This window comes from Dromiciops gliroides, chromosome 1 (assembly GCF_019393635.1).
Source record: "Dromiciops gliroides isolate mDroGli1 chromosome 1, mDroGli1.pri, whole genome shotgun sequence".
NCBI lineage: Eukaryota > Metazoa > Chordata > Mammalia > Microbiotheria > Microbiotheriidae > Dromiciops > Dromiciops gliroides.
This window is the reverse complement of record NC_057861.1, coordinates 514,755,855-514,783,775: the sequence shown is the minus strand read 5'-3', so window position 1 is coordinate 514,783,775 and position 27,921 is coordinate 514,755,855. Positions and strand designations below refer to the sequence as shown.

The following is a 27,921-nucleotide window of genomic DNA, read 5'->3' as shown; positions in this document are numbered from 1 at the left end:
TCCATTTGTTGCTTGCTGCTGCTGCTCTCAGCTGCCTCTCGCAAAATGCGCTCTGCCGGCACGCTGCTGTTGCCCCTCGCCCTGGGTCTGGGGCTCTGCGCCCTGGTGCATTCTTCAAGGACTGGGGGCGTCAGGAAAAGAGGACCGTCCGTGACCGCCAAGGTGACTGAGCAGTAAGAGCAGCAGATCCCCGCGCCCGTAGTTGAGAGAAAGTGCTTGCCCACCTCTTCCTCTTCTCTCCACTCTACTCCCGAACCCCTGCTCCCCTCTCCCCCAAACTGTACCGCAGTACAGTTGCTCGACCAGGAACTCCCGGCCCGACCCTTTTCTCCTTCGGCAAAGGAGCTGTCTCTCTCCTCTCCTCTCCTCTCCTCTCCTCTTTGCAGCCCAGTGCAGAAGCAGGCTGTCCTGTCCCGAGCAAGAGGCGCTGCCAGCTGCAACAGGCCGGGCCTGCCCTCCTCCGCTAACTAAGCGGGGCGGGCGGGCGGGGTGAGCACAGTTGCGTGAGCGTAGGTCCCACTGCGGCTGTTGCTACACCTACGCGAGGCGGCCGGGAGCTGCAGCATCCCGCAGCCATCAGGAGAGGTCCCTTAGTTGTGGGAGCAGCAGCGGAGTTCTAGAAAGTGGAACGGGCAAAGCTAAAAGGTTCAAGGGAGGTGGGAGGTAGGTTTGGGACTATATGGGTTTTGGGAGGAAAAATGTGTGTGCATACAAGCACACACATACATACCTTCATACGTCATATATAAATTTGTATTTAGTTTGTTTGGCCTCCATCCTGTTAACCAAAAACCTATATTCACTAAAGCTACAATGCTTACGTTGACACCAATATACTCCTCCTACTTCCCCCACCCCCCAATGACTTTTTATGGGGAATGTATTCCAAATCAGCTCAGCCTTTTCCACAGGAAGAACTCTGTTACTAGTACTTCCTACTCCTTTTCTGGGACTCAGGAACAAGAATGGAAAAATAAGAATGAAGGATAAAACTAACCTCACATGACTGGGAAGGCACTTATTTCAGCAAAAATATTTGGTTCCAGGTAGCAACATGTTATGTCTCTTGTAATATTAGGGCCATTATCAAAAACCTACATCTACAAGCATACTTATGCTTAGTAACTGTGGTAAATATGCACGTAGAGTATAGCTCTTTATGGCTTAAGGCTATGGTTAGAGGAGACCAGTTTTGCACAAAGGAATAAAATATGTCCCAGTCTTACATTGTAGTCAATCGAAATATTTCTGAAGGTTTTACTATGTGCTGGGCACTGTACTAGGTTCTGGAGATAGAAATATAAAGAACGAAACAGTCTTTTTGGTCTGACATTTTCTTACAAATACTTGCCTCTCACAAGTATAATGTATGAGGGAGAGTGGTAGTGGTGACAATAGGAATACTGTGGACAGAATTTGCAACAACCCGTGATTACTACTAGAAATCTCTACAGAACCAGCAGTGTCATGCAATTATGGACTTTTGGAGCTTCATCTAGTCCAGCCCCTTTGTTTTACACTTAAGAAATTTGAAGCTTAGAGAAGCTGTGCCCATGGTCACAACTAAAAAGCAAGTCTTTTGTCTCTACCTAGTGCTTTTTTGCAAAGAATCAGAAAGGACCTCAAAAGGGTCATGTAATCCAACCTAACCCTTAACCATGATTCTGTTTACAGTATCACTGACATGGGCAGCTAGGTAGCACAGTGGATAAAGTGCTGGCCCTGGATTCAGGAGGACCTGAGTTCAAATGTGGCCTCAGACACTTGACACTTATTAACTGTGTGACCCTGGGCAAGTCACTTAACCCTCATTGCCCTACAAAGCAAAACAAAACAAAACAAAAAACAATACCACTGACATGTGGTTATTCAGCCTCTGCAGGAAGCTCTCCATGGAGTAGTAAACACTCCTGACACAGGCCACTCCACTTTCTGAGAGTTCTAATTATTATGAAGTTTCTAATTATATCAATTCAATTAAACAGTAATTAAGCCCCTACTAACTAATCAGCTATACATATATAATAACATTTATATTGCTATATAATCACCTATTAATCACCTTGTAAGGCACTGCAATAAATGGTTAACATAGAAAAAAAATTAGTCTGTGCCCTCAATGATTATACTTTTTTTGGAGACATTTGGGGTTAATTGACTTGCCCTGGGCCACACAACTAATAAATGTCTAAATCCAGTTTTGAACTCAGGTCCTCCTGAATCCAGGGCAGGTGCTGCTCTATCTACTGTGCCACCTAGCTGTCCCCTGCCGTCTTCCTTTCTTAATGGGAGATGCAGTATGCATAAAACTAAGCAAATATAAATGAGGGTAAGACGATACTAACAACAAATAGACTCTGGAAAGGCTTGACTTAATCCTCTAAGGAAGTTAAAAACCTTGAGATGTCTGTGAGGAGGGAACACATTTGTTTAGTCATTTCCCATACATTGTAGACATGGAAGACAACCTTTGCAAAGGGATAAACAAGAAGATGTAATTAGTTCAGGAAACAGCAAATGTGTCATTTGGGCTGGAACAATGTGAAATAAATTTGGAAAGGTAAGTTGGAAGAAGACTAAAGGATTTTAAATGCCAAGCTGAGGAATTTATGTTTTATCCTAGAGATAAGTGGCCACCATAGATTGATTTGGGGAATGATATTAGGGGGAGGAGCATTATATCTCTACTTTAGGAATATTATTTTGGCATTTTTATGGCTGTGGAGTGGTGAGGGAAGAAAATAGAAGTAGTCCTACTATTTAAAAAGATAGTTAAGCTGTTATAATAATCCATGTCAGAGGTGATAAGGTACTGAATTATGGTACTGGTCATATGAGTGGAGAGAAGGAAATATATCCTAAAGATGTGAAAAACAGTAAGACTTGGTAACAACTTAAAAAGTGGGGGAGTTAGAGATGGGAGGAGAGGCTCGGGGTTTGAGGAGATTAAAGAGTAGAAGATGACCCTAAGGTTGAGAAGCTGGTGAATAGGTGGATAGTGATACCCTTAAACAAAAATATCAAGGCTAATTCTCTACATTTTCCACCAGTTGCTTAGAATTCTGCTCTCTAAGGCAAAATATAACAAGTCTTACACATAACAATCTTTTAGACATTTGAAGACAGTTATCATATACTTCCTAAGTCTTCTCTTCCCTAGGCCCCAAATGACATGAATTCCATTTTTTAAATAAACATTTTTATTTATAGTTTTGAGTTTCAAATTTTATCCCTCCTTTCCTCCTTCCCCTGCCTCCTCCCTGAGGCAGTAAGCAATCAGATATGGGTTATACAATGACATGAATTCCTATCCTCTTAGTGTCCTGATTCTCCTCTAGTTGTACTGCTATTTATTGTCTTTACTAAAATGTGGTGCCCAGATGTTCTTTGACTGGGCCAAGGTCTCAATATTGACTTTATTTACATTGTGGTTATCACTGGGTATAATGTTTTAGCTGTTTTCCTTACCCTGTACCACTTCATACAAGTCTTCCCAAGTTTCTCTGAATTATTTGTGTTGTTCAAGCCTTACAACACAATAATATCCCATTGTATTACTTTACTATAGTCTGTTTGATCATTCTCCATACATAATCAGGACATATATTTTATTTCTAGCTTTTTATTATCACAAATAAATAAATATTATAAATATTTTTGAACATATGACTCTTTGTATTAATAACCTCCACAGAATATAACCCTTATATTGAAATCTCTGGATCAAAGATATGAACAATTTAATAACTTTGAAAATATAACCATATTATTTCACTAGATGTAAAAAGATAGGTTTTTGTTTCAATGAGATGCTTGGTGTTTTTAGCACTGCAATTTCCCAAAGGTAATGCAATTCATTGTTTTCTTCCTGTTCAATTCTGTGGTATCTGTATAAAGATATTTATACTGATGAAGCAGTTCTATGAATTGTCCATCCAACTGCCAATCACAATCTGAACAATAGGCTTTCCTTGTCCACTTGGTTTTTCTTGTTTGAATTGTTCATATTTATTCTCTTGAGCCACTTTGAATCTCACTTAGGAAGTTCCTAGGCTTGCTGCAATCAGTACAGTATTATCTATAAATAGCTCCTGGAAGAACCTGCCATCTCTAGGGAATTCTTGTATTTGGACTATGTGGTAGAAAATGATTTTTAGTGATAATGTCTTTTTATTTTTCTGCCTCTTTTGATGTTAATTATCAGAGTATTTATAAGACAAAGTTTTCTCTGTTGTTGCATCTATCATGGAATCTTGTATGCTATTAAAATATGAATAGGAGACACCTTGTTGAAGGAGAGCCCTCAAGGCTGCTTGTGCTTTGCCAGCTCAAATGCTTAATTTATAGTCAACAAATAAAAAGTATGTTTATATTCTTTGCACTTTTCAATCAGTTGTGTCACTGTAAATATGGGATCTTCTGTAAACTAACATTTATAAAACCTTGCCTTAGGGCAGCTAGGTGGTGAAGTGGATAGAGCACTGACCCTGGAGTCAGGAGGACTTGAGTTCAAGTGTGGCCTCAGACACTTAACACTTACTAGCTGTGTGACCCTGGGCGAGTCACTTAACCCCAATTGCCTCGCCAAAAAAAAAAAAATTATAAAGCCTTGCCTGTTCCCTTCACATATAGTCATCAAGAATACTCTTAATGTATTTCTAGAATAATTCTGATAAATATTTTGTAGACTTAGGAAGTAGGTATGTAAGTCCTTGTGGTGACCTTTTTTATTTTTAATACTATTTTATTTTTCCCCAATTACATGTAAAAACAGTTTTAACATTCATTTTTTAAAATGTTGAGTTCCAAATTTTTTCCTTCCCTCCCTCCCCTTTCTTCTCATTGAGAAGGCAAGTAATTTGATATAGGTTATACATGTGTGTGCAGGCATGCAAAACATATTTCCATATTAGTCATGTTGTAAAAGAAAACAAATAAAAAACACAAAAAATAAAGGATGTAAAAAATAGTATGTTTTAATCTTCATTCATACTCCATCAGTTCTTTCTCTGAAGATGGATACCATTTTTCATCATGAGTCCTTTAGAATTGTCTTGAATTATTCTATTGCTGAGAATAGCTAAGCCATTAACAGTTGATCATATTGCTATTATTATATACAATGTTCTCCTGGTTCTGCTCACTTCACTTTGCATGAGTTTATGTAATTCTTTCCAGGTTTTTCTGAAATACACCTGTTCATCATTTCTTATACCACATTAGTATTTCATTACAATCTTATATCACAACTTGTCAGCCATTCCCCAATTGATGGACATCTCCTCAATTACCAATTCTTAGAATACCACAAAAAGATAGGCTTTTTCCCTTAAAAAAATCTCTTTGGGATACAAACCTAGTAGTGGTATTGCTAGATCAAAGGGTAAGCAAAGTTTTATAGCCATTTGGGCATAATTCCAAATCGCTCTCTAGAATGGTTTAATCAGTTCACAACCCCACCAACATTAATCTTCCAATATTCCTATATCTCCTCCATCATTATCATTTTCCTTTTCTATCATAGTAAATCTTATAGGTTGTTTTAACTTGAATTTCTCTAAGCAATAGTGATATAGAGTATTTTTCATGATTATAGATAGCTTTGATTTATTCATCTGAAAGCTTTTCATATCCTTTAATCATTTATTAATTGGAGAATCACTTTTATTCTTATAAATTTGACTCAGTTCTCTATATATTTGAGAAATGAGGCCTTTATTAGAGATACTTGCTGTGATTGTTTCCCAGCTTTTTGCTTTCCTTCTAATCTTGGTTAATTTGATTTTGTTTGTGCAAAAACTTTTAATATAATCAAAATTTTCCATTTTATATCACTTAATGCTCTCTGTCTCTTGGGTCATAAATTCTTCCCTTCTCCATAGAACTTACAGGTAAACTTCTCCTAATTTTTTTTAAGGTATTACCCTTTATGTCTAAATCATGTACCCATTTTGACTTTTTCTTCATATATGGTATAAGATGTTAGTCTGTACCTAGTTTCTGCCATACTATTTTTCTGGTGAGCTTTTAAAAAGAATTAATATTATCCATTATTTTCTTCAAATCCCTCGCAATTATAATCTATTGGGGGAGATAACATGAAAATCAAATAAACTACATACAGGATAAATATGAAATCATTAAAGAGGAATATAATTAAGAGGGCTTGGGAATAGCTTCCTGTAGAAGATGGGATTTAAGTTGAAATTTAAAGGAAGCCAAGGAGGTCATTAGGTTGAGATGAGGAGGGAGAGTATTCCAGACATGGGGAACAACCATAGAAAATGCCAAGTCAAGAAATTCAGTCTTAGTGGATAGTAAGGTATGTATCAACAAGTAAGGTGTAGGAAGAATGGAAAGGTCGGAGATGGCTATATTATGAAGGGTTTTGAATACCCAACAAAATAATTTGTATTTGGTCCTGGTGGCAATAGGGAGCCATTGGAATTTATTGAGTAGGGGGTTGACATAATCAACAAGAATGGCAACTGATTGGATATGGAAGGTGAGGGATAGTCAAGGATGAATAGAAAAGAATAAACTTGAGTGCCTAGAGCATAGTAGGCACTTAATAAATGTTTATTGATTGATTAAGAATGATGATGTATGCAACTGAAATGAGGAAGTTTGGAGGGGAGTGGGGTGAGATAATTTTCTCTTGGACTTCTTGAATTTAGGATGCTGATGTCCAGGTAGGGATTTCTGAATGGTGATAAAGGCCAAGAATTCAATATAGTAACCTAGAGCTGGAAGGGAATTTAGAAGTAATCCAACCCTTTCATTTTATTGTGCTGTATAAAAAAATCTGAGACATACTTCTGGGTAATTAATCATTTTATTAATTATAGCTAGTGAATAATTAATAAAATGATGGTCATTTGGCTTTCTCTTGTAAACCAAAAGACCTCTCTAGGAGTCCTCTTGACACTTATATACCATTGGAAGAGTGGGTGTTCCCAACAGGCAGAAATCGACTCTGACTAGTTGACAATTAGAGGATGAATATTATAATGAAAGCTGGCAGACCTGTTCTAATGAGTGGTTGGGGACGTGATTTTGATATGTCACTCTTACTCCTCTCTATTCATATTACCCCCAACCTTGGGCAATCTAGACAGAGAGATCTACCTCCAGCCAAGCTTGCCTGGATAGAAAACAATGGACTGGAATTTACCTAGACTAGATTCTTTTTACTCTTTAATTAGAACTAAGTGTTCCCAGTTGAGGAGAATGTCAATCCAGTTTCATCATCAGCCCTGTTCTTAAGAGACCGATTTCACCTTAGAGAATGAGGAAATGAAAAGGGAAAAAATATGGATCCTCTGATATTAATTGGTTATTAATATAAGAGAGAAATAATCCTTTCTCTCATAGATTAAGAAACAGAGTACAATGATGTGTCACTTGTCCAACATAATGCATTTATCTTTCCTTCTTTTCTAGTCTTATTTTTACCACACCAGTTCAAGCCCTTAATACTTCTTACCTTAACTGTTGAAGTAACAAAACTGGTCTTCATTGCCTTATTATCTTCCATTTTTTTTAATCTATCCTGCAAAACAAGTGAACCTTTCTAAAACAGTGATTACTCATAGTCTATCACAAATACACCAATTCCTTACCTAGCATTCCAGGCCCTCAATTATCTGGTTTCAGTCTATCTTTATGGATTTATCACCAGCTTTATGGTTTTATCGCATGCATTATGCTCTAATCATTGTGTTTCAAACAGATACTGGTTTGCCCGCTTTGTGTTTTTGTTCCTACTGCCTAGAATATTTTTACATCTTGATCATTTCAGATCTTATACTTTTTTTAAGGTCTAACCTAAATGTTACATCCTCGATGATACTTTACTTAATTATCCAACCTGTAAAGGGTCCCTTCTTCTTTTGTATTTCTATATCACTTATGATGGCATGCCAATAAATTGGGACAAAGTAAAATAATTAAAATTATTGCTATACTGTACTATAAACCACTGGTGTCAAACTAAAAGAAAAACTGATCATCCCCATATTGACTTAGAAAACCATAAATTTACATCTATGCTAATGTAAAATTAACATTGCCTATGTTAATATCTGAGTTGTACTGAATTTTTATTTATTTTGTTCAGACTATTTCTGATTATGCTTTAGTCTGGTTTGAGGCACTTTTTTGTTTGCTGTTTGTTACCATAGTTGAACACCTCAGCTATAAATCTTACAATGTTTACATCTTCAAAAAACTTTTAATATGCAATATTCTTCTTCTTTTGTTGTAATCACTTGTTTTATATGATTGGACTTTGAATTTCCAAGATTTTAAAAATATTCTTTAGTTCTTCCTTGTAAAATACTTTTATCCCATTGGATATTAAATATACCTTTAACAAACAGTCCCTTTTTCTAATCCTAGCTTTGATTCCAGCCTATAGATTTTCAGTAGAGTTTAAATCAGATAAGTTCCAGGCCATTGAAGCATGTTATCTCCATCTCTTGGATAAACTCCTTAACTTTTTGTGACATGTGAGATGGTGTAAGGTTGGATTGCAGTTTTCTAGCTCCCCTGGGAAATTTCTCTAATTTTAGAACAATTCTTCTTTTCATTATATCTATATATTTATTAGAGTTCATCATTGCCTCAATGGGGACAACATTTGCAAGCCTATTGAAAGTAAAAAATCCCCAAACATTTTAAAGTGGATGCTTTAGGGGCAGGTAGGTGGCAGAGCACTGGCCCTGGAGTCAGGAGTACCTGAGTTCAAATCCGGCCTCAGACACTTAAAACTTACTAGCTGTGTGATCCTGGGCAAGTCACTTAACCCCCATTGCCTCACTAAAAAAAAAAGAAAGAAAGAAAAAAAAAAGTGGATGCTTTACAGTCTGATTAAGGTGCTCAGATCTGTCTAGCTTACCTGGACTTCTAAAAATAGTTTGGTACTGTAACAATTGGAGTGATGCCACCTGCTAGAGAGTTACTGTAGGAAAGCTCCGCCATGAGGAGAAGGTATCTGAGGGCAAGCCATGTTGCTTGGGAGGTCAGTTCCTTGGTGTCAGGAAGTGACATTTGCTCTTGGGTACTGTCTATCAAAGCTACCAGCCAATTAGCTTGGAGCTGTGTGTGTGTGGGGACGGGCTGTTTCGGTTTTCAAGGAGAGGCTTCTGGGAGGAAGAAGGAAGCATTGGATCCTTTTTGTTCCTGACCTCGCCATGGCAGGTTGGATGATTGGGTCTCTTAGAAATAGTTAGATTTTTACCTTTCTTTCTGATCATTAGATCCTAATGCTCTTTAATAAATATTTAAAAGTCTAAACTCTTGTTAAAGCTTCTAATTTATTGGTGACCACTCATTAGATTCTTAGTATAGCTAGACAGCAACTTTACAGTATAGACTTGAATGCAAAATTACTTTTTCCAAAAGGTACTCTAGGATTTGTATTGTCTTAACCATAACAAGTACTTTCTTTATAACAATTATTAAAAGGTAGGGGTTTTTTTAATGGTCTTCTCCATGTTCTTCTAAATTCAAGAAGCCAATGCCATACTATAGTATATAGAGAAATAAAAACAATCTTCTAACTGGAAGGTCCCTCTGAAGGTCTTTATGTGTTTTCTATGATTATTTTGACAGTTTTGCCACCATAGTTTGTCATTTCTTGGTGTTTTTGGTTTTCTACCACACTTTCCTTTGTGCTTCAGGACAATTGATCTGGGTCATTGGGATCTTAAATGATCTTTGAAATGCCACATCATTAGGCATTGAAATATCTTTAATAGTCATTGAAGGGTGCTCTTTAAGAACAATACCTTCTGTACATTCCCTTGGTATACTATCCTTTAAAATCACATATTTATGGGGGCAGCTAGGTGGCGCAGTGGATAAAGCACGGCCCTGGATTCAGGAGTACCTGAGTTCAAATCCGGCCTCAGACACTTGACACTTACTAGCTGTGTGACCCTGGGCAAGTCACTTAACCCCCATTGCCCCGCAAAAAAAAAAATCACATATTTATGACTCAATCAAAGAGAATAATGAAAGCTGTGTATAGCAAAAATGCTAGCACTCAACTGTGAGAGAACTACTTAAAGGTGGGAAACAAGATCAATCTAGTTCCATGTGGTCAAGTTCAAACTTCCTGAAGGAGCCTAGTATCAAAAGTGCAAATATATGATCATTGCTTTTCCGGAATTAACCATATCAAAATTACTCATCTTAAATAATTTGCAAATGATTTCAGTCTGTAGCATATACATGATATTCTTCATATATTGCCTTCCACTGTTTTTAAAAATACTAGCACTTTTATCTTTCATACTAAATTGGGAACAACTTAATGGTAAACACAATGTCTTATGTGTCTTTGTCATCCTACACAACATCTTTTATACTCTTTCATGCATCGTAGTTTTCTACAGGGTAGTTTTCTAATCATGAAGGCCCAACCCTATTAAAACAGAAAGTTGTTTTCCTAAGTGTAGTGACAGCCCAGTGTTGCCTCCTTTCCTGAGACCTACTGTTTTGATGGGAGTTGAATGGGAAAAATGATTGCTTCTCTAATTAGAGGAGGGAGTTCCTGACATACAGATAGATAGATAGATGAAAAAGAGAGAGAGATAGATAAAAAGATTAGATAGGTAGAGAGATAAAGAGATCGATAGATGATAGATATGTATTTTATCTATCTATCTATCTATCTATCTATCTATCTATCTATCTATCTATCTAAATATCTATATCTGTATCTATATGTAAGAAGGTACACGTAGCCTGTAGTTCATATCATCTTTAACAAGCAGGGACTCAAGGTATCTGTCAAATTTCCTATGCTCTCCCAGGCTCTCAGAACAGTTGATTGTCACCTCTTAGATCTGACCTTTTATGGGTAGTGTTGTCTTCTTACATTAGTGTAGGGTTTTATTTAAATCATCCAGGAGCAGTTAGGTGGCGCAGTAGATAAAGCACCAGCCCTGGATTCAGGAGGAGCTGTGTTCAAATATGGCCTCAGACACTTGACACTTACTAGCTGTGTGACCTTGGGCAAGTCACTTAACCCTCATTGCTCTGCACAAAAATAAATAAATAAATAGATCATCTGATCATTATCTCATGACTCATTGTGCCTCCATCCCACTGGCTCCTTCCATTCATTATGTTCTTCAACATGTTTCTCATTCAAGGTCATTTGAAAAGAAACACCTATACAAAGGCTTATTTAATGAACATGGTGATAATAAATCAAAGCAGGTTAGTTTCAGCTTATGAATCTAGCTCACAAGCCCCACCCCCAAATGATGTTTTTCCCTCCCATAATTATCTAGTAAGTAATTAACCAGACTCAATTAGCTTTTAGTTAGGGGTATTTACCAAAGTGGTATAGTAGAAATGGGCATCAAGGTGATGCAGTGCATAGAGGCATGGGCCTGGAGTCAGGAAGGCTTCAGATACTTGTTAGCTTTGTGATCCTGGGGGAAGTCATCCTGTTTGTCTCAGTTACCTTAGCAGTAAAATGAACTGGAGAAAGATATGGCAAACCACTCCAGTGTCTTTGCCACGAAAATTCCAAATGGGGTCACAAAGAGTCAGACACAACTGAATAACAACATAGTAAGAACAGTTGGTATAATACACTCCTCCAAAAGTATGTCACACACACACACACACACATACCCCCCAAAGTCTGTCCCACAAGTATATGTAGAGTCCAGGGGATAGTGGACTCAAACATAAACACATGTGGCAAAGGAGTAACTCGTAGCTTCTGGCTGCTGGGAGTTCCTTTCTCCCTTTCATGGGCTACTCATAAAGTTTCTCTTAGGCATACTGTAGTTTTTATTCTAAGCACTTTGTGGAAATTTGAACTGGCGTTTCCTCATTGAGTCTAGTCTTTTCTAGGCTTTCATGCAGTTACTGATGGATGCCAGCCACTGCTGTCCCAGAAATACTGCTAGGATGCCAATAAAGAAGTTCAAATTATTTGTTTCTCCAAAATTTACAAAGTCCTCCTCCTCTTCCTCCTAACAAGTTGGGGGCAGAAGTGAGAGACTGGGGCTGAGACTGAGCTGCTCCCACCTTCCTGCCCCTAGCAATTTCCTCTAAGGGCTTGGCTGGAAGATTTCCACCCAAAGCTTTCTAGTTCCTGAACTGTTTCACCATTTTATAGATGGCCCACAGAGTAAGACCCAGTGTCCTCAACCAGCTGGAACAATTGAGATATACTCTGCCAGTTAAGGTATCAGAGGGTAATTCCATCATTTATTTAAGAAGTTTGGAGCAATTGATTGACAAATTCAATGACCAGCATGCCAGTCCCCCAGCTTTGGTTCTCTTCTAAAAATTGTCTTCATAATCTCTTTTTGCTTTGAATTAAGTTAACTTACCCGCCTTCCTTTAAGAATCCTAAAGTTTGATCGGTTTCCTCAAGATACTTTTTAAAAAATTATATCCCTTCTTGGAAACTACATCTATTTGAAAATTGTCTTACATTAATGATACCCCAGGTTCTTTTTTTTTTTAAATTGTAGCTGGAGTGCTGCTTCTGAAGGGCAGGATCTTCCTTTTTCTGAGTTCTATAAAGCTATATATAAATAATAATTTTCCTGCTGCTTTGGCCATGTAAAAATTGTAAAATGCCACATAGAACACTAAATACCACATCATACTGTGACAGACGCACTGATGTATTGGCAGGAGCTCTTGTCTTGTAAGCAAAGCTTGACAGTCTTTACTTAGTGATTTTTCTAAACTGTAAGACATCTTTTTTCTTTGACAACCCTTCTTATATTTTTAAAGCCATCTTTTAAATGTCTTTTTTTTTAACACATTCACGCAATAAATTGGTTCATATAATCTAAACTCACTAATAGAATGCCCTTTGACTCCTTGGCCTTTTCAAGCATTCTGTCTCCAAATCATGGTTACACTATGATTACATGAAAGAAGGTGTGTAGGGTTTCATTTCAGATCCAACATTTAAATGTCTAAAAAATACTAAGTCCAAAAATGTCTTACCTCTATTAACACACTTTGCCAACTAATGTGTGTTTGTTTTCTTTTTAAAATGTTTAAAAGTAAGCTTAACTTCCATTTTTATAACTTTGGAACCACTGAGAACAAATGAATTGTATAAGTTGGCTCAATGGCTGGGGTTTTTTTGTTTGTTTTTTTAAATTCTGAATTTAAGAAGCACCAAATAAAATTACACTTCCATATACAAAATTGAACAGAAATAGAGGTATACATGAAACTTTAGCTCTCTTTTACCTATAGTTTGCTTTTCCCTTGAAGTATATTCAATATGAAACCTTTAAAGCTGGCCTGCTTATCTGTGTTTCCTTCTGTTCTTTCTTTGCTTCTATCATTTTTTTTTTAAGTTTCAGATACACTTTCATTTCTGGTGGAAATTATCAGCACCCCTCTCCCACCCTACCTTTCCTCAACATTTTGAATAGGTATATGGTTTTACCAACATTTATACAATTCCAAAGAAATGTTACCTAAACTCTCAACAGCATAACAGCATATGCTGTAGTATGGGCAGAGAACTGAAGATAAATGACAGCTCTGTTTGTATCAGTGAGTGGCCATCCACTTCTGAAGTTTATGTTCTAATAGGCTCTTGTGGTCCAAATGTCAGAAAATGCCCATTGGGTTCTTGGCACAATTATTAGAAGCTACAAAAAATAAAGAAGTATGTCTGGATGATATCTGAGTGCTTTGCCTCTTTTTTCCTTTCTCAGTATTTTTTTCCCTGCCAGTATTTGGATATATCACCTTTGCAAACAGAAAATAATACCCAGGTCCAACGTTTATTCTTAAATTTCTGAAAACAAAATCTTGGCAAATACCTGTTTTGGTTCCCCCTAGCACCTTGTACAATGTTCTCCACACATAGTATGCACTTAATAAATGGTGAGTTTATGAATAAGCAAATAAAAGAAGGAATAAATATTGTGATTCTATTATGGCTGAATCTGAGTATTGAGTCTTCAAAATCATTCATAAAATGAAATATTCTCAAAATCATTTTAGATTGTATAGATTTTATAGATTATCAAAATTATATTTCCTCAAAGGACATTCTGTTTTTAGTTTATTGCTAGGCAAAATGTCTACGTTGTTTAACTCTGAGGTATAATTTATACATTTTGTTCATATGATTCTTCTGTTATATTCTTTTTCTCTGCCCTTGAATATATACAGGTCTTCTTTGACATAAGGATTGGAGACAAAGACATAGGCAGAATTGTAATTGGCTTGTTTGGCAAAGTTGTACCCAAGACTGTGGAGAATTTCATTGCTCTGGCGACTGGAGAAGTATGTCTGGTTTATTTTCTTTCAAACTATATACAAATTGGGATTTTCCTTCTACTTTTCAAAGTAAAAATGGGCCCCTGGGCAAATAGATATTAAAACTGTAGCTGCAAAGAAACAGTGGCTCTTTTATTGGGCAGATCCTCCTTTTTAATTTTTGTGTTTTCCAGGCATTCTTGGTGCATTGGATTCTGGGAATTGAGGGGATGGTGGATGGGTGGAGGAAAGGGGAGAGAAAATTTAAAAAAGAATTTAGAGGTTGTCATACTTATATTACTGCCTATCTGGCCTCCATAGCTTAGCATTTCATAGGATCATAGAGTTAGAGCTAGAAAGGGCCTTAGAAGTTGTCTAGTTCAACTCCCTCATTTAACAAATGAGGAAACTGAAACCTGGAGTGAGGAAGTGATATGTCCAAGGTCACAAGACCAAATAGAGCTAGCTAAGGTCAGTTACTGGCTTTCTTTTCTTGATAGATCATCACAAGAATCTAGTCAGTTCATCTAGGTTTAGAGCCTTCTTCTTACTTCAGGTATAACTGACTGTTAGGGTTTATTCAGTAGTATAAAACCATTTAAAATGCAATTGAAATTTTTCTCTTTAGAAAGGATATGGATACAAAGGAAGCAAATTTCATCGTGTGATCAAAGATTTCATGATTCAAGGAGGAGACTTTACTGCTGGAGATGGCACTGGAGGTAATTTTATCTTTTAGCCTTTCCTACTCAGCATAATATAAAAAATGAGTTTAGGGGCAGCTAGGTGGCACAGTGGATAGAGCACCGGCCCTGGATTCAGAAGGACCTGAGTTCAAATCTGGCCTCAGACCCTTGACACTTACTAGCTGTGTGACCCTGGGCAAGTCACTTAACCCCAATTGCCTCACCAAAAAAAAAATGAGTTTAGCCTAAGCCTGAACCCACAAACTTGGAATTGTCAATAACAATTATTCAAACCAATATCCAAATGAATTTTTCAAAATTAAATATTATTTTATTTTGGTAAAATTCATCTTTTCTCTCTCCTTCCTTCTCCTCGCCACTGTAAAAACAAGAAAAATAGATTCTCCTATTCACACATAGTCAAGCAAAACAAATTCCTGAAACGTCATTGTCCAAAAACAAACAAACAAAAAAAACCAACCACCTTAATCTGAACTCTGAATCCAGCACTTCTCTCTCAGGACGGGGGAAGTTTGTTTTGTCAGGAGTCCTGTGAAATCATAGTTGTTCATTATGCTGATCAGAATTCCTAAGGTTTTCAAAATCGTTGTCTTTATAGCACTATTGTTATTGTATAAATTGTTCACTTGGGTTCTGTCCATTTCATACTGTATCAGTTTATACAAATCTTCCTGAGTTTCTCTGAAATCATCTATTTCCTCATATCTTATCAATTTCCTCATCACATTCATATACAATAAGTTGTTCAGCCATTCCCCAATTGATAGACATATCCTCAGTTTCCACTTCTTTGTTACCACAAAAAGATCTGCTCTAAATTTTTCGCATATATAGCTCTTTTTCCTCTTTCTTTGATATTTTTGGGGTATATACCTAGTATAGTTGATGGTCAAGATCAAAGACCACGTGGAAAATGAAATAGATCAACAGGAACAATGAGAATGGGGAATCAGAACATCTCCATTGGTTCCCATCCAGTGTCACGTATTACCTATGGAAATAAAGCAATAACGTTACTGGGCAGGATCTAGAGTTCTCCTTCCTACTGGCCCATATCTTCCCTTCTAAGTGTAGTTACTTCTCTTCCCATTAGTCTATATAGGTGCACTGTCCAATGGACATGATCCACAATATTCCCACCCCTATACCCTTGGTCCCATGGCCTGCTATCTCAACTGGGAACTATTTATCCTCACCAAATGATTTCTAAAAGATTGCTTTCCACTCCCTGCATCACCCTCTACATCTGTGACCATAGGCCCTGGTGTCATGAAAGTAAGCCTACATAATCCATTTGTTAATAAATGATGACTGTAACTACCTGTGAGATCTTCCTGAAGGGTTCACTTTCTACATGGCAATGGAATTGACAGGAAGTACAACTAGCCCTCACTTCCTTGGCTGCTTCTTAGGTGAAGTAGGGGCCAGTAGGCCCAGGCCTGCCCAGTGTATTCATTTCCATATTAAATTTGAGTATGGATCCATCATACTATTCAGAGGATTTGTTTAGTGGAGGCTTGACCAGCCATTTTATTCCAATTGGATTTCTCAGGGAAGGATCCCTTTAGTTAGACAGATACACAAGTGATATGCAGCTGTTGGTTTTTCTGTCTGGCCACTATGGGGCCTAGAGGGGTGTTATTTTCCCTCTCCCCTCTCCCCTCTCCCCTCTCCCCTCTCCCCTCTCCCCTCTCCCCTCTCCACCCCCAGTCCTGAGTTAGGCTTGATAATCCAATTAGTTTGATACTCTTCAGTGGAGGGGTTGCCACTATACTTGATTGGCTGGAATGGTCTCAATATAATTGTGACAGTCACTTGGGTGCCCTACAAGGTGGGACCTGGGCTTAAGCTGCTGAGAGAAATTCTCTTGTCTCTCATATATGGGTATCCTAGTGCTGCAGACACTTGGGCTCCAGAGTTTAGGAAACTCATAAATGGTCTAGTTCCCTCATCTGGCAATTGGATAGTCATTGGGCCTATGGTACCCTTAGAGAAAGGGCCATCCTGAAGACCACTCCTCATCCCCATTACTGTTTGCTTGATTTAAAGGGGGAGGGTGAGATGTATCTTCTTCTTCTAACTCAGAGGGAGGTACACACTATAGAGTAGGTGGCCAGAGGCTTTAGACTAGCAGAGCTCAAACCTTCTGAACTAGCTCCTCTTCCTCCAAGGTATTCAGTCCTAATGTGATATGTTCTAACAGTGATTCCCATCCCCTTCCTAGAGCCTCCTTTTCCCCATATTCCTATTTGTTCCACTATTCCTACCTAATCATTTGCAAAGTCAGCTTGTCTCTAGACTACTGCACAAGAAGGGGAGGGTTGGCATGGGGTATCTGTTTTCTACTACCAAATCATTCCCCACCCCCTGCTTTACCTGGGGTTCTCTCTAATGTGGGAACCCTAAGTGAAGCCAGTAGTGATTTCTCACTGCCAGCTTGAGTTATTAAAGGAGCCCCTACAACAGGTCTTGGCTCACAATCAGAAATTATCTTCATGATGGTCTTTTTACTTGTTTGTCATGAGAATGGCAGTATGAGATGACCAAGTCTAGTAACTCTTTACTTTCTTCTTCAAGGAGAACCGTTGAGTCATCTACCCACTTAATTCAGCTTTCTTTATACTGAGACTGTCAAAATTCAGACTATGAGAGTTGGACAAGACCTCAGTGGTCATCCAGTCTATTACATACACAAAAGGGATCCCCACTATAATGTACCTGATAAGTAACCATCCAGTTCTGCTTGGAGAGATCACAGGAAATGGAACTTCTTGAAGTAGCCACTCCTTCCACTTCCAGACAGGTCTAATTGTTGGGAAGTTTCTTTTTTTCTGACATCCAGCCACATCTGCCTCTTTCTAACCGCCACCCATTGTTCCTGGTTCTATACCTCATGTGTATCTTGTTTGCGTGTAGTTTTTGCATGTTATCTCCATGATTAGAATGTGAGCTCCTTGAGGTCAGGGGCTATTTTTGCTTTTTTCTTTTTTAATATCCTCAGTGCTTAGCACAGTAACCTGGCATTTTTAGTGCTTGATAAAGGCATATAGCTGTCTGACCATCCTCATGGCTTTCCTCTGAGTGCTCTCTACCTTGTGAGATTCTTTAGCTATGGTGTGTACAACTGGACAAAATGTTCTAGAGGCTGTCTGACCAGAGCAGAGTGCTGAGGTCCCCTCCTTAGGCCTGGGAGTTTAGGCCTCTCAATACAGGAAAAAAATGGCATTAGCTTTCTTAGGTGCCACATCATACAGCTTCACTCCCACTTCTGTGATTCTCTTCTTCCAGCAGGAATCTTATATCTCAGTATATAACATTAAGTTCATGTTTTCAGATTATGGAAAAATTATTAGCTTCTTAGTAACTTCTCTCTACTTTTCCAGTACTCTGCCACCAGAAGCAGGCCTCACATGCCTAAGGGTAATATTTAATTTTTCTCTGCTTCATAACAATAGTCAAATAATTCATCCCCCGAGTGGTGATGGAGCTATCTCAACTTAGTGAGACTGCTTCTTGGAAAGCAGATGCAGTTCATTCTAGGGACCATCTCTGAAGCATTCCCAGAGGAGTATAACATAGGTTTCTGTTGCCCATTCTGAGAACTTAATCTCTTTTGTATAATATCTTCATATTTTTTTTTACTCTTGAGAAAAGGTGTTGTTGAGTTCCAAACAATTGATTTAAAAATGAATTTTCATAATACAATTTCTTGTTATCTGCCCTCTCTGGCTGTTACTACTACCACCTCCTGGCCTGGTTCCACCACAGGGGCAGGTGCCAGGTCCTCCCAACCCTCCCCTAGGGATATTTTATGAACTAAAAAGTACCTCAGATTGAGGATAATTTAATATGGGAGATATAATTAAAGTTTTGATATGTACAGACCTTGAACAGAGGTCAATTTTTCCATGATTTTGAAAGTTCCTGGGCTACAGAATCTGGAAAGGAAAATAATAATCAGATAAATGTAGTGTTAAATGAAGAAGATATCCTGAAGAATTTAGTCATCCAGAGGGCATAGCCATGAAATACAATACAATATAAAACAATACAATACAGCATAACACAACACAACACCCAGCAGTTAAGTTGCAAGACAGAACACGAGACACTGTTATTTCACTAATATGCAAAACAAAGAAATTTTGTCAGTTTTCTTGGATTAGAGGCAGAATCATCAAGTCTTTGAGGATCCTTCACAAGCATTCCATATCTAGTGCATCACCTAGAGGGAGAGCATGCCTTTATTAACAGTTTGTAAAAAGTTTTCAATTCACACTCTGATTTGATGTCAACTTAAGGTGATAAATCATATCCCACAGGATTATTTCAGCTACTTCAGAAGAATATCAAGTCATATGAAAATTAATACCATTCTGGAAAAAGGAAGAATGAATTAAGTAATATTTGGCAAATTGAATATGTACTTTTGCCAGAGATCCCAACTTTTAGAATGTAAGTGATACCAAAACAAAATTAGATTAAATGATGAAAATCTATCAGAAGATATGCTGAAAATACTTGAATACAGAATCAGGTTTAGAAATAAAGTGACAGTATCTTTCTGCTCAAAAGGAATGAGTGTCAGGGTGGAGCCAAGATGGTGGAGGAAAGGCAGTGACTTGCCTGAGCTCTCCCCAAAACCCCCTCCTAATACCTTCAAATAATGTCATAAAACAATTCCAGGAGCAACAGAACCCACAAAAAGACAGGGTGAAATCATTTTCCCGCCAAAGACAACTTAGAAGGTCAGCTGGAAAGGTCTGTTGTACCAGGGTGAGAGTGGAGCACAACCCAGCACAGGCTGAACCAGAACAGCCCCAGCCCTAGTGCAGCCCCAGACCTAGACCCAGCACAGACCCAGCTACAGTCACAACAAACAAGGAGCAGCCCTTGGGGAGCCTCTGAATCTGCAGCAGCAGCAACTACTTCTGGAACTCAGCCCATAGATGGTAAAGGGAGTCGAACAATTGGCCAGAAGGAGATTACAGGGATTTCTTTGCTGCTGAGGCGGGACCCTGTTGTTTTGCCCATACTCAGATCCAGGCCACAGTCTTGGGTGGCAGTCTCAGGCTGGGGAGGAGCACTAGCACACCAGAGTTTGTAGCCACAGTGGAGCAGTAATCTGTTCATAGTTCCTGGGCAGAAAATCAGGTCTGTGGTTGCTTGCAGACCAGAGCACAGGGCAGGAGAGTGGTAAACATAGCCTCTCCTTAAATCATACCACCTTGGAAGAACTAAAAACATACAAATTCCTAGAAGTATCTCTGAAAACAGCTGTGCAAACCCCCTAAAGCTTGAGACAGTGTGCCATCCACCCTGGAAGCAGTACCCAATTTTAACAAAGAGTCAAAAGTCAAGAAATAGGCTGGGAAAATGGCCAAACAGAAAAAAAATGCTGACCATAGAAACTTTCTATAGTGACAAGGAAGATCAAAATACACCCTCAGAAGATAACAAAGTCAAAGCTCCTCCATCCAAAGCTTCCAAGAAAAATATGAATTTGTCTCAGGCCATAGAAGTGCTCAAAAAGGACTGAAAATAAAGTAAGAAAGGTAGAGGAAAAAATGTAAAGAGAAATGAGAGTGATGCAAGAAAATCATGGAAAAAAAAGTCACCAGCTTGGTAAAGGAGACACAAAAAAGTAGTGAAGAAAATAACACCTTAAAAAATAGACTAGGCCAAAGGGTAAAAGTTGTACAAAAAGTCAATGAGGGAAAGAATGCCTTGAAAAACTGAATTGGCCAAATGGAAAAAGAGGTACAAAAGCTCTCTGAAGAAAATAACTCCTTAAAAAATAGGATTGAGCAAATGGAAGTGTAGGGACCAATTTTTAATTGGGGAGTATTAGCTAGGTGGCTCGCCGCAATATTGGGGCAAGGAAGGAGAACGGCAGCCTCCCTCAAAACAGAGCAGGATTTATTTAACAAGAACAAACTTCAAAAAACACAAACAGGATCAGTAGGATCAAGGGAAAGGAAATAAAATGGGGAAAAGGGAAATTATACAACCTGAGGAATCAGCTGAGAACAAACACACAGCAGTGTCCTGTTGCCTTCCAGCTTCAAGATAGAATGCCAGAAAACCTCACTTCTTCCAAGCAAACCCCAGGCTGACCACACACAGCCAGCAGCCAATTGGATGGCTGCTCTGACAGTCACTTGACTGCCCTCACTAGGCTTCCAATCATTATAATTTTGCCAAGCCCACGTAGGTGTCGGTGAGTGGTGATGACATGATGTGCCAGCTCCATGGCAATGGCTACAACCAGTGGGTGGAGCACCATGCAGTTTGCGGAGTCCCAGGTCGGTGCCTGTGCCAAGGTTTTTTTTTTTTTAATTCTAGCCAAAAGATGGGGTCATAAAACCTCAAATAACAATTAATTCTTTACAGAACCTAATGACTTTATGATAAATCAAGAAATAATAAAGCAAAACCAAAAGAATGAAAAAATAGAAGACAATGTGAAATATCTCATTGGAAAAACAACTGACTTGGAAAATAGACCCAGGAGATATAATTTGAAAATTATTTGATTACCTGAAATCCATGATCAAAAAAAGAGCCTAGACATCATCTTCAAAGAAATTGTCAGAGAAAATTGCCCTGATATTCTAGAACCAGAAGGTAAAATAGAAATTGAAAGAATCCACCAATCACCTCCTGAAAGAGATCTTAAAATGAAAACTCCCAGTAATGTTATAACCAAATTCCAGAGTTCCTACATCAAGGAGAAAATATTGCAAGCAGCCAGAAGAAACAATTCAAGAATTGTGGAACATCAGTCAGGATAACACAAGATTGGGGCAGCTAGGTGGCGCAGTGGATAAAGCACCAGACCTGGATTCAGGAGGACCTGAGTTCAAATCCAGCCTCAGACACTTGACACTTACTAGCTGTGTGACCCTGGCAAGTCACTTAACCCCCATTGCCTCACCAAAAAAAAAAAATACACACACACAAAAAACCCCACAAAGGATAACAAAAGATTTAGCAGCTTCTACATTAAAGTATTGGAGGGGGATTGGAATATGATATTCCAGAGGGCAAAGGAACTAAGATTACAACCAAGAATCACCTACCCAGCAAAACAGTATAATCCTTCAGGGGAAAAAATGGGAATTCAATGAAAAAGAGGACTTTGAGGCATTTGTGAGGAAAAGACATGAGCTGAATAGAAAATTTGACTTTCAAATACAAGACCCTAGAGAAACATAAAAAGGTAAATGGGAAATATAAATCATAAGGGATATTAAAAGGTTAAACTGTTTACATTCCTACATGGGAAGATGATACTTAAAACTCATAAGAACTTTCTCATTATTAGAGCAGGTGGATGGAATATATTTAGACAGAGGGCACAGGTGTGAGTTGAATATGAAGAGATGGTATCTTTAAAAAAACTAAAAATTAGTGGGTGAGAGATGAATGCATTGGGAGTTAGGGAAATAGAGAGGGGGAGTGGGGTAAAGTATCTTACATAAAAGAAGGAAGAAAAAGCTTATCTGGTGGAGGGGAAGATGGGGGAAATGCTAGGGAGTGAGTGAACCTTACTCTCATCAGAATTGGCTCAAAGAGGACATAACATATACACTCATTTGGGTATAGTAATCTATCTTACCCTGCAGGAAAGTAGGAGAGAAAGGGGATAAGGGGGGAGGTGATAGAAGGGAGGGCAGATTGGGGGAGGGGGCAGTCAGAAGAAAAACATGTTTGAGGAGGGAAAGGTGAAAGGAGAGAGAGAATAGAAAAAAAAATCATGGGGAGGGAGTAGGACAGAGGGAAATTCAGTTAGCAATGGTAACTGAAAAAATTTTGAAACAAGTTTGCCTGATAAAAGCCTCATTTCTCAAACACATAGAGAACTGAGTCATAGTTATTAAAATAAGAACCATTCCCCAATTGGTAAATGATCAAAAGATATGAACAGTTTGCAGATGAAATAGTCAAAACTATCTATAACCATATAAAAATGCTCTAATTTATTACTGATTAGAAAAAGAAAGATTCAAGTCAAAACAATTCTGGGGTACTACCACATACCTATTGGATTGGATAAAAGGACAGCAGAGGAAAATGGCAAATGTTATAGGGGATATGGGGGAAATGAGTCATTAATACACTCTTGGTGAAGTTGTAAACTGATTCAAATATTCTGTAGAGCAATTTGCAACTATGGCCAAGGGGCCAAATTTGGAACTATGGCCAAAGGAACTATGGCCAAACCATGAAGTATCTAAAAAGAGATAAAAACCAAAAAGTTAAAGAAGCTATGTGTACAAAAAAATTTATAGAAGCCTTTTTCTGGTGCAAAGAATTCAAAATTGAGGAGATGCCCATCAATTGGGAAATGGCTGAACAAATTGTGGGATAAGATTATGATGGAATACTATTGTGCTATAAAAAATGATGAGCAGGATGCTCTCAGAAAAACCTGGAAAGATTTACATGAGCTCATGCAACGTGAAATGTACTGTATAGAAAGTAACAGCACAATTGTAAGATGATCAGATATGAATGACTATTCTCTATAATGCTATTCTCAGCAATACAATGATCCAAGACAACTCTGAAGGACATATGAAAAATGAAATCCATCTCCAGAGAAAGAACTGATGGTGTCTGAACACAGATTGAAGCATATTTTTTTGTTTCTTTTTCTTAAGTTTTTTTTGTCTGTTTTCTTTCACAACCTGACTAATGTGGAAACGTTTTGCATGACTACACATATATAACTTATATTGAATTGCTTGCATTCTTTTTTGTGTGTGTGTGAGGCAATTGGGGTTAAATGACTTGCCCAGGGTCACACAGCTAGTAAGTGTTAAGTGTCTGAGGCCAGATTTGAACTCAGGTACTCCTGAATCCAGGGCCGGTGCTCTATCCACTTCACCACCTAGCTGCCACCGAATTGCTTGCATTCTAAAGGGGGAGAGTTGGGAGGGAGGGAGGAAGAGAATTTGGAACATAAAGTTTTAAAAAGGGACGTTAAAATTGTTTTTACATGTAATTGGGGTGGAAATAAACTTCTAAATAGAATTTTTTCAAAAAAGAACAGAATGAGTATCACTATATTCTATGACCACAGATCACATACATACATCCATTAGGAGAATTTGCCCAAAAAAAAATGTATACAAAGGGAATGTAAAAGTCCAAAAGAATCAGTTTCCTAATAGTGTATTAGATCTAAATACTTTTAGGTACACAACAAAACATTTGAATGTCGATACTATATCCAAGAAAATTAAATAGATTTATAGGATCATAGATTAGAAAAGGAATGTAGAAGTCATCTAGTCCAATCTTTCATTTTATAGATGAAGAAATTAAGGTTTAATAAGATTAAGAGACTTACCCAAGATCATACAAGTAGCAAATGGAAGAACTGGAATTTGAACCCAAGTTCTCTGACTCCACCCTGTAATAACAGTAACCTGGAATTAGCACCTTCTGAAGAAAGAGAATGGCATTGTATGACAAATAGTTTTTCTAGCAAATGTAATTACTGATTCATTTCTACATTTTTCTTTTTCTTCTTCTTCTCCCTTTCTTAATCACATTTTTGTTCTTTCCTCTGCCAAAATCAATAAAGTTATAAACTGAAGGAACTTTTTCCTTTCAACATGATCATTTAAAGCAATTAATTATGCATTATCTCCACTGAGAAAAATTCTGTGACTTGAACTAAATATTTTTCAACATGGATTTTTAGATAACTAATACTTAATGCTTCCTCTTCTTGGAAAAACTACCCAGTTCTTCAGCTTAAAATTTCTTCAATTATTTCATTTTCTCTTTCTACTTTATAAAAAGTACAACTGAATTCTGTTGTACAAACTGGCATCCAACAGAAACATTTTTTAATTTAGTAAAAAAAAATGGGGGGAGAAATTTATTTACAGTTTTGATTTGGGGAGATATGTGTTATGTGTTTAACTTTTATTGACCAATGTTAAAAATTGATCTACATATAAAGAATTGTATAAACATTTTCATATTTAAAGAATGGCTATTTATCATAAAATCAGGTATAATTTTTCTAAAACCAAAGAAAAAAAGAATACAATATGTTTTATATTGGTAACTCCCTACAGAGTGTACTTGACTTTTCCTCTACTATAATCAATAAGAAAAAAACTCTCCCTATATCATATGTGTAGTTATATTTACCTTTATTTGCTTTTGTCTATTTCAGGTACTAGTATCTATGGAGACAACTTTCCAGATGAGAACTTTAAGCTCAAGCATTATGGCATTGGATGGGTCAGCATGGCAAATTCTGGGCCAGATACCAATGGTTCTCAGTTCTTCATTACTGTGACCAAGCCTTCCTGGTTGGATGGAAAACATGTAGTATTTGGGAAAGTCATTGATGGAATGGTAATTAGAAGGTTTTTAAAAAACATTATATTAATGAGTCATGTTATAGAGTTTAATTTTAAACATGCTTAACAGTAAATTTATCTACCTTATTTGACCTGTTCTTGAAAAACTGTTTGACTTTCAGATAATACTTTAATTGTGGAAAATGATGGAGACATTGTAGTTAATAGAAATTAAGGACAGTTGAGCACTTTATGAAAAATATAGAAATGAATGGAAAAATGGAAGATGCACTGTAACAAAAGAATCTGCATTTTAATCTCAAAGACATGTTAGTGGCCTTGGAATCATGTGTAGATTAGTTTTCAAAAGTTATCTACTTATAGGGGGTGGCTAGGTGGCACAGTGGATAAAGCACCGGCCCTGGATTCAAGAGTTCCTGAGCTCAAATCCGGCCTCAGACACTTGACACTGGCTGTGTGACCCTGGGCAAGTCATTTAACCCCCATTGCCCCGCAAAAAAAAAAAAAAAAAGTTATCTACTTATAAAGTGAATGTGAATGTGTTCGGCCTATTCATATTCTTGGGGGTAGCTATTAAGGATGATTAATCTATTCATTTTACAACTCTTTACTCAGCATAGATTTATACTAGCTGTAGCTGATAATTATTTACCATGTACAGATCCAGTTCTAAGTTCTAAGTAAGTTTCAAATTACCTTTCAGACATTCACATTGGTGTATCTTAGGAAATACAATTATTTTGATGATTTTTGCTTTGAAATTTTGTCTCTGTTCCATTACTTTATGTTTGTATTTAACTTGTGATGTGCTCATCAAGCCACCATCATAAGTTGAAGTTCCCTGTTAAGTCTCACACTGTGTTATGGCATGCAAGTAGAAATCATTCTGATGAAAGAAAATGAAGTGTTTTTAATTGGAAAGCAAAAGGCAACTTTTTGTCAGGTGGGAGATATCTGCCTATTCCCATTTGTGCTCTCTGAATTAAGGTGGTGTGTTTTTGTGATTTTTTTCCCCAAACTTCGATCTGAAATGACATTAGCCTATCTCTTCCCTCCCTGTCCTACCCCTCTTTTCTAGACTGTGGTGCACTCCATAGAACTCCAACAAACAGATGAACATGACCGTCCACTTTCAGACTGTGTGATTACAAATAGTGGCAAGATAAATGTAAAAGACCCTTTTGTGGTTGAAGTTGATGACTGGTAACAACGTGAAGAAGAGAACAAAACTAACGTTTACTCCCAGGGGTAACTTTGGGGGTATTTAGAGTGACTTTTTTTTGTTCCTTATTTTTTCACATAAAATGCATAGCAAATTTGTTCACGAAACAGGAATCAGTGGCATAGATCAAGCAAAAAGAACTTTTAAAAAATTGTTCATTTCAGCAACTTGGTACTTAGAAGAATGCCAAGAGAGAGTAACAGAAATGTGGTGCTATTTACTAAGAAATTTTTGGTGTAAGGAACTTTGTATGATACAAAGGTGTGGGGAAAGTCTATCTATCAGAATGTTATGTTTCTTTTTAAGGCTACATAGAGATAAGCCAAAAAGATAACAACCCCTATGCTGCCCTATGGGGTTATATGAAAAAGGTATCAACATAATATTTTAAAGCCCCATTGTTGGTTTTGTATTTAAGTACAAGTTCTTTTCAGCTGAAGAATAAAATTAATGTATGTTACAGGGTTTTTTATAGGAATAAAAATAGTTTGATAATTTGTACATTAAAAGTGTTATTAAACTGCTTTTTTCTGTTTTTAAATTAAGAAATATTTAAGTGCCTTAAAATAATAGAAAGAACACTCAGTATAATTTATCTTTTTTGAAAAGTGAGCCATTTTGCTTATACTTTATGCCAAAAATACTGGCACAACAGAATAACTTGAGGGAAACATGCTGAGTATCTCTATTGGCCTCAGTCTTAAACTATCCCTTGTAGGAAATGCCCCTTACAGATTTGGGTGGTTTGTTAATGGAGAGGGCAGGAACATAAATAGTGGTGGAAGAAACACTGAAAAAGTGTCTCACAGAGAAAAGATACTCAGAGAAAAGGTGGTTGACATGTTTTGTTTTGCAGCATCAAAACTGCATGAAGACCTGGAAGTTAAAAACTGAAAAACCTTGGTCTCTAGGACATGGTAACTATGGGACAAAACTATTGCCTAACTATGGTATAGATGGCAGAAACGCAGATTTTGTTTTATCACCAAGAAAGGGATGTGAGTTATCTCACTGAAGAGACCTTCTTTTGGACCAGAAGGCTAGCTAAAATGAAGGCTCACAGGATGGCAGAGCTGAGCTCAGAGAAGAACTGATATATGGACAGACATCTGATAAGATCTAAGTAAGAGGAGACCTCAGAACTTGCACTTCCTGCTCCTCCTTACCTTTTCTCTAAGTTTTCTCTGGTTTACCTGACCTATACTCACACTGTCATGTCAGTGAAAGTTTCAGAGGGGGTGGCAACTGCCCAGAATATGCTGGTAAATGTTTAACAACTGATTCTTTTGGAACAAAATATGCACACAACATACTTTTAAGTTTAATTTAAATTATTAACTTTTTCTCCACCACTTTCTTAGGTCTAGACAAT

At 37.5% G+C, this 27,921-nt stretch overlaps 1 protein-coding gene and 1 long non-coding RNA gene across 2 annotated transcripts; one reads left to right on the top strand and one right to left on the bottom strand.

Moving 5' to 3' along the window:
• PPIC (peptidylprolyl isomerase C) lies at positions 1–27,921 on the top strand. The gene is made up of 5 exons (XM_043978412.1): positions 1–162; positions 14,185–14,298; positions 14,900–14,993; positions 25,177–25,361; positions 26,406–27,921. Exons 1-5 carry the CDS (start codon positions 46–48, stop codon positions 26,532–26,534), a joined length of 639 nt encoding a protein of 212 aa, XP_043834347.1. The 5' UTR covers positions 1–45; the 3' UTR covers positions 26,535–27,921.
• LOC122736277 lies at positions 15,339–24,393 on the bottom strand. The gene is made up of 3 exons (XR_006354181.1): positions 24,337–24,393; positions 18,864–18,916; positions 15,339–15,969 (listed from the first exon to the last, which is right to left on the bottom strand). It is a non-coding gene; the product is annotated as an uncharacterized LOC122736277 (long non-coding RNA).

Bases quoted from the DNA above. Each gene is read 5' to 3' on its own strand.
- PPIC (XM_043978412.1), top strand. From the start codon at position 46: ATGCGCTCTGCCGGCACGCTGCTGTTGCCCCTCGCCCTGGGTCTGGGG. The intron at 14,299-14,899 runs GTATGTCTGGTT...TTTTCTCTTTAG, and splicing joins TTGCTCTGGCGACTGGAGAA to AAAGGATATGGATACAAAGG. The intron at 25,362-26,405 runs GTAATTAGAAGG...CCTCTTTTCTAG, and splicing joins GGAAAGTCATTGATGGAATG to ACTGTGGTGCACTCCATAGA.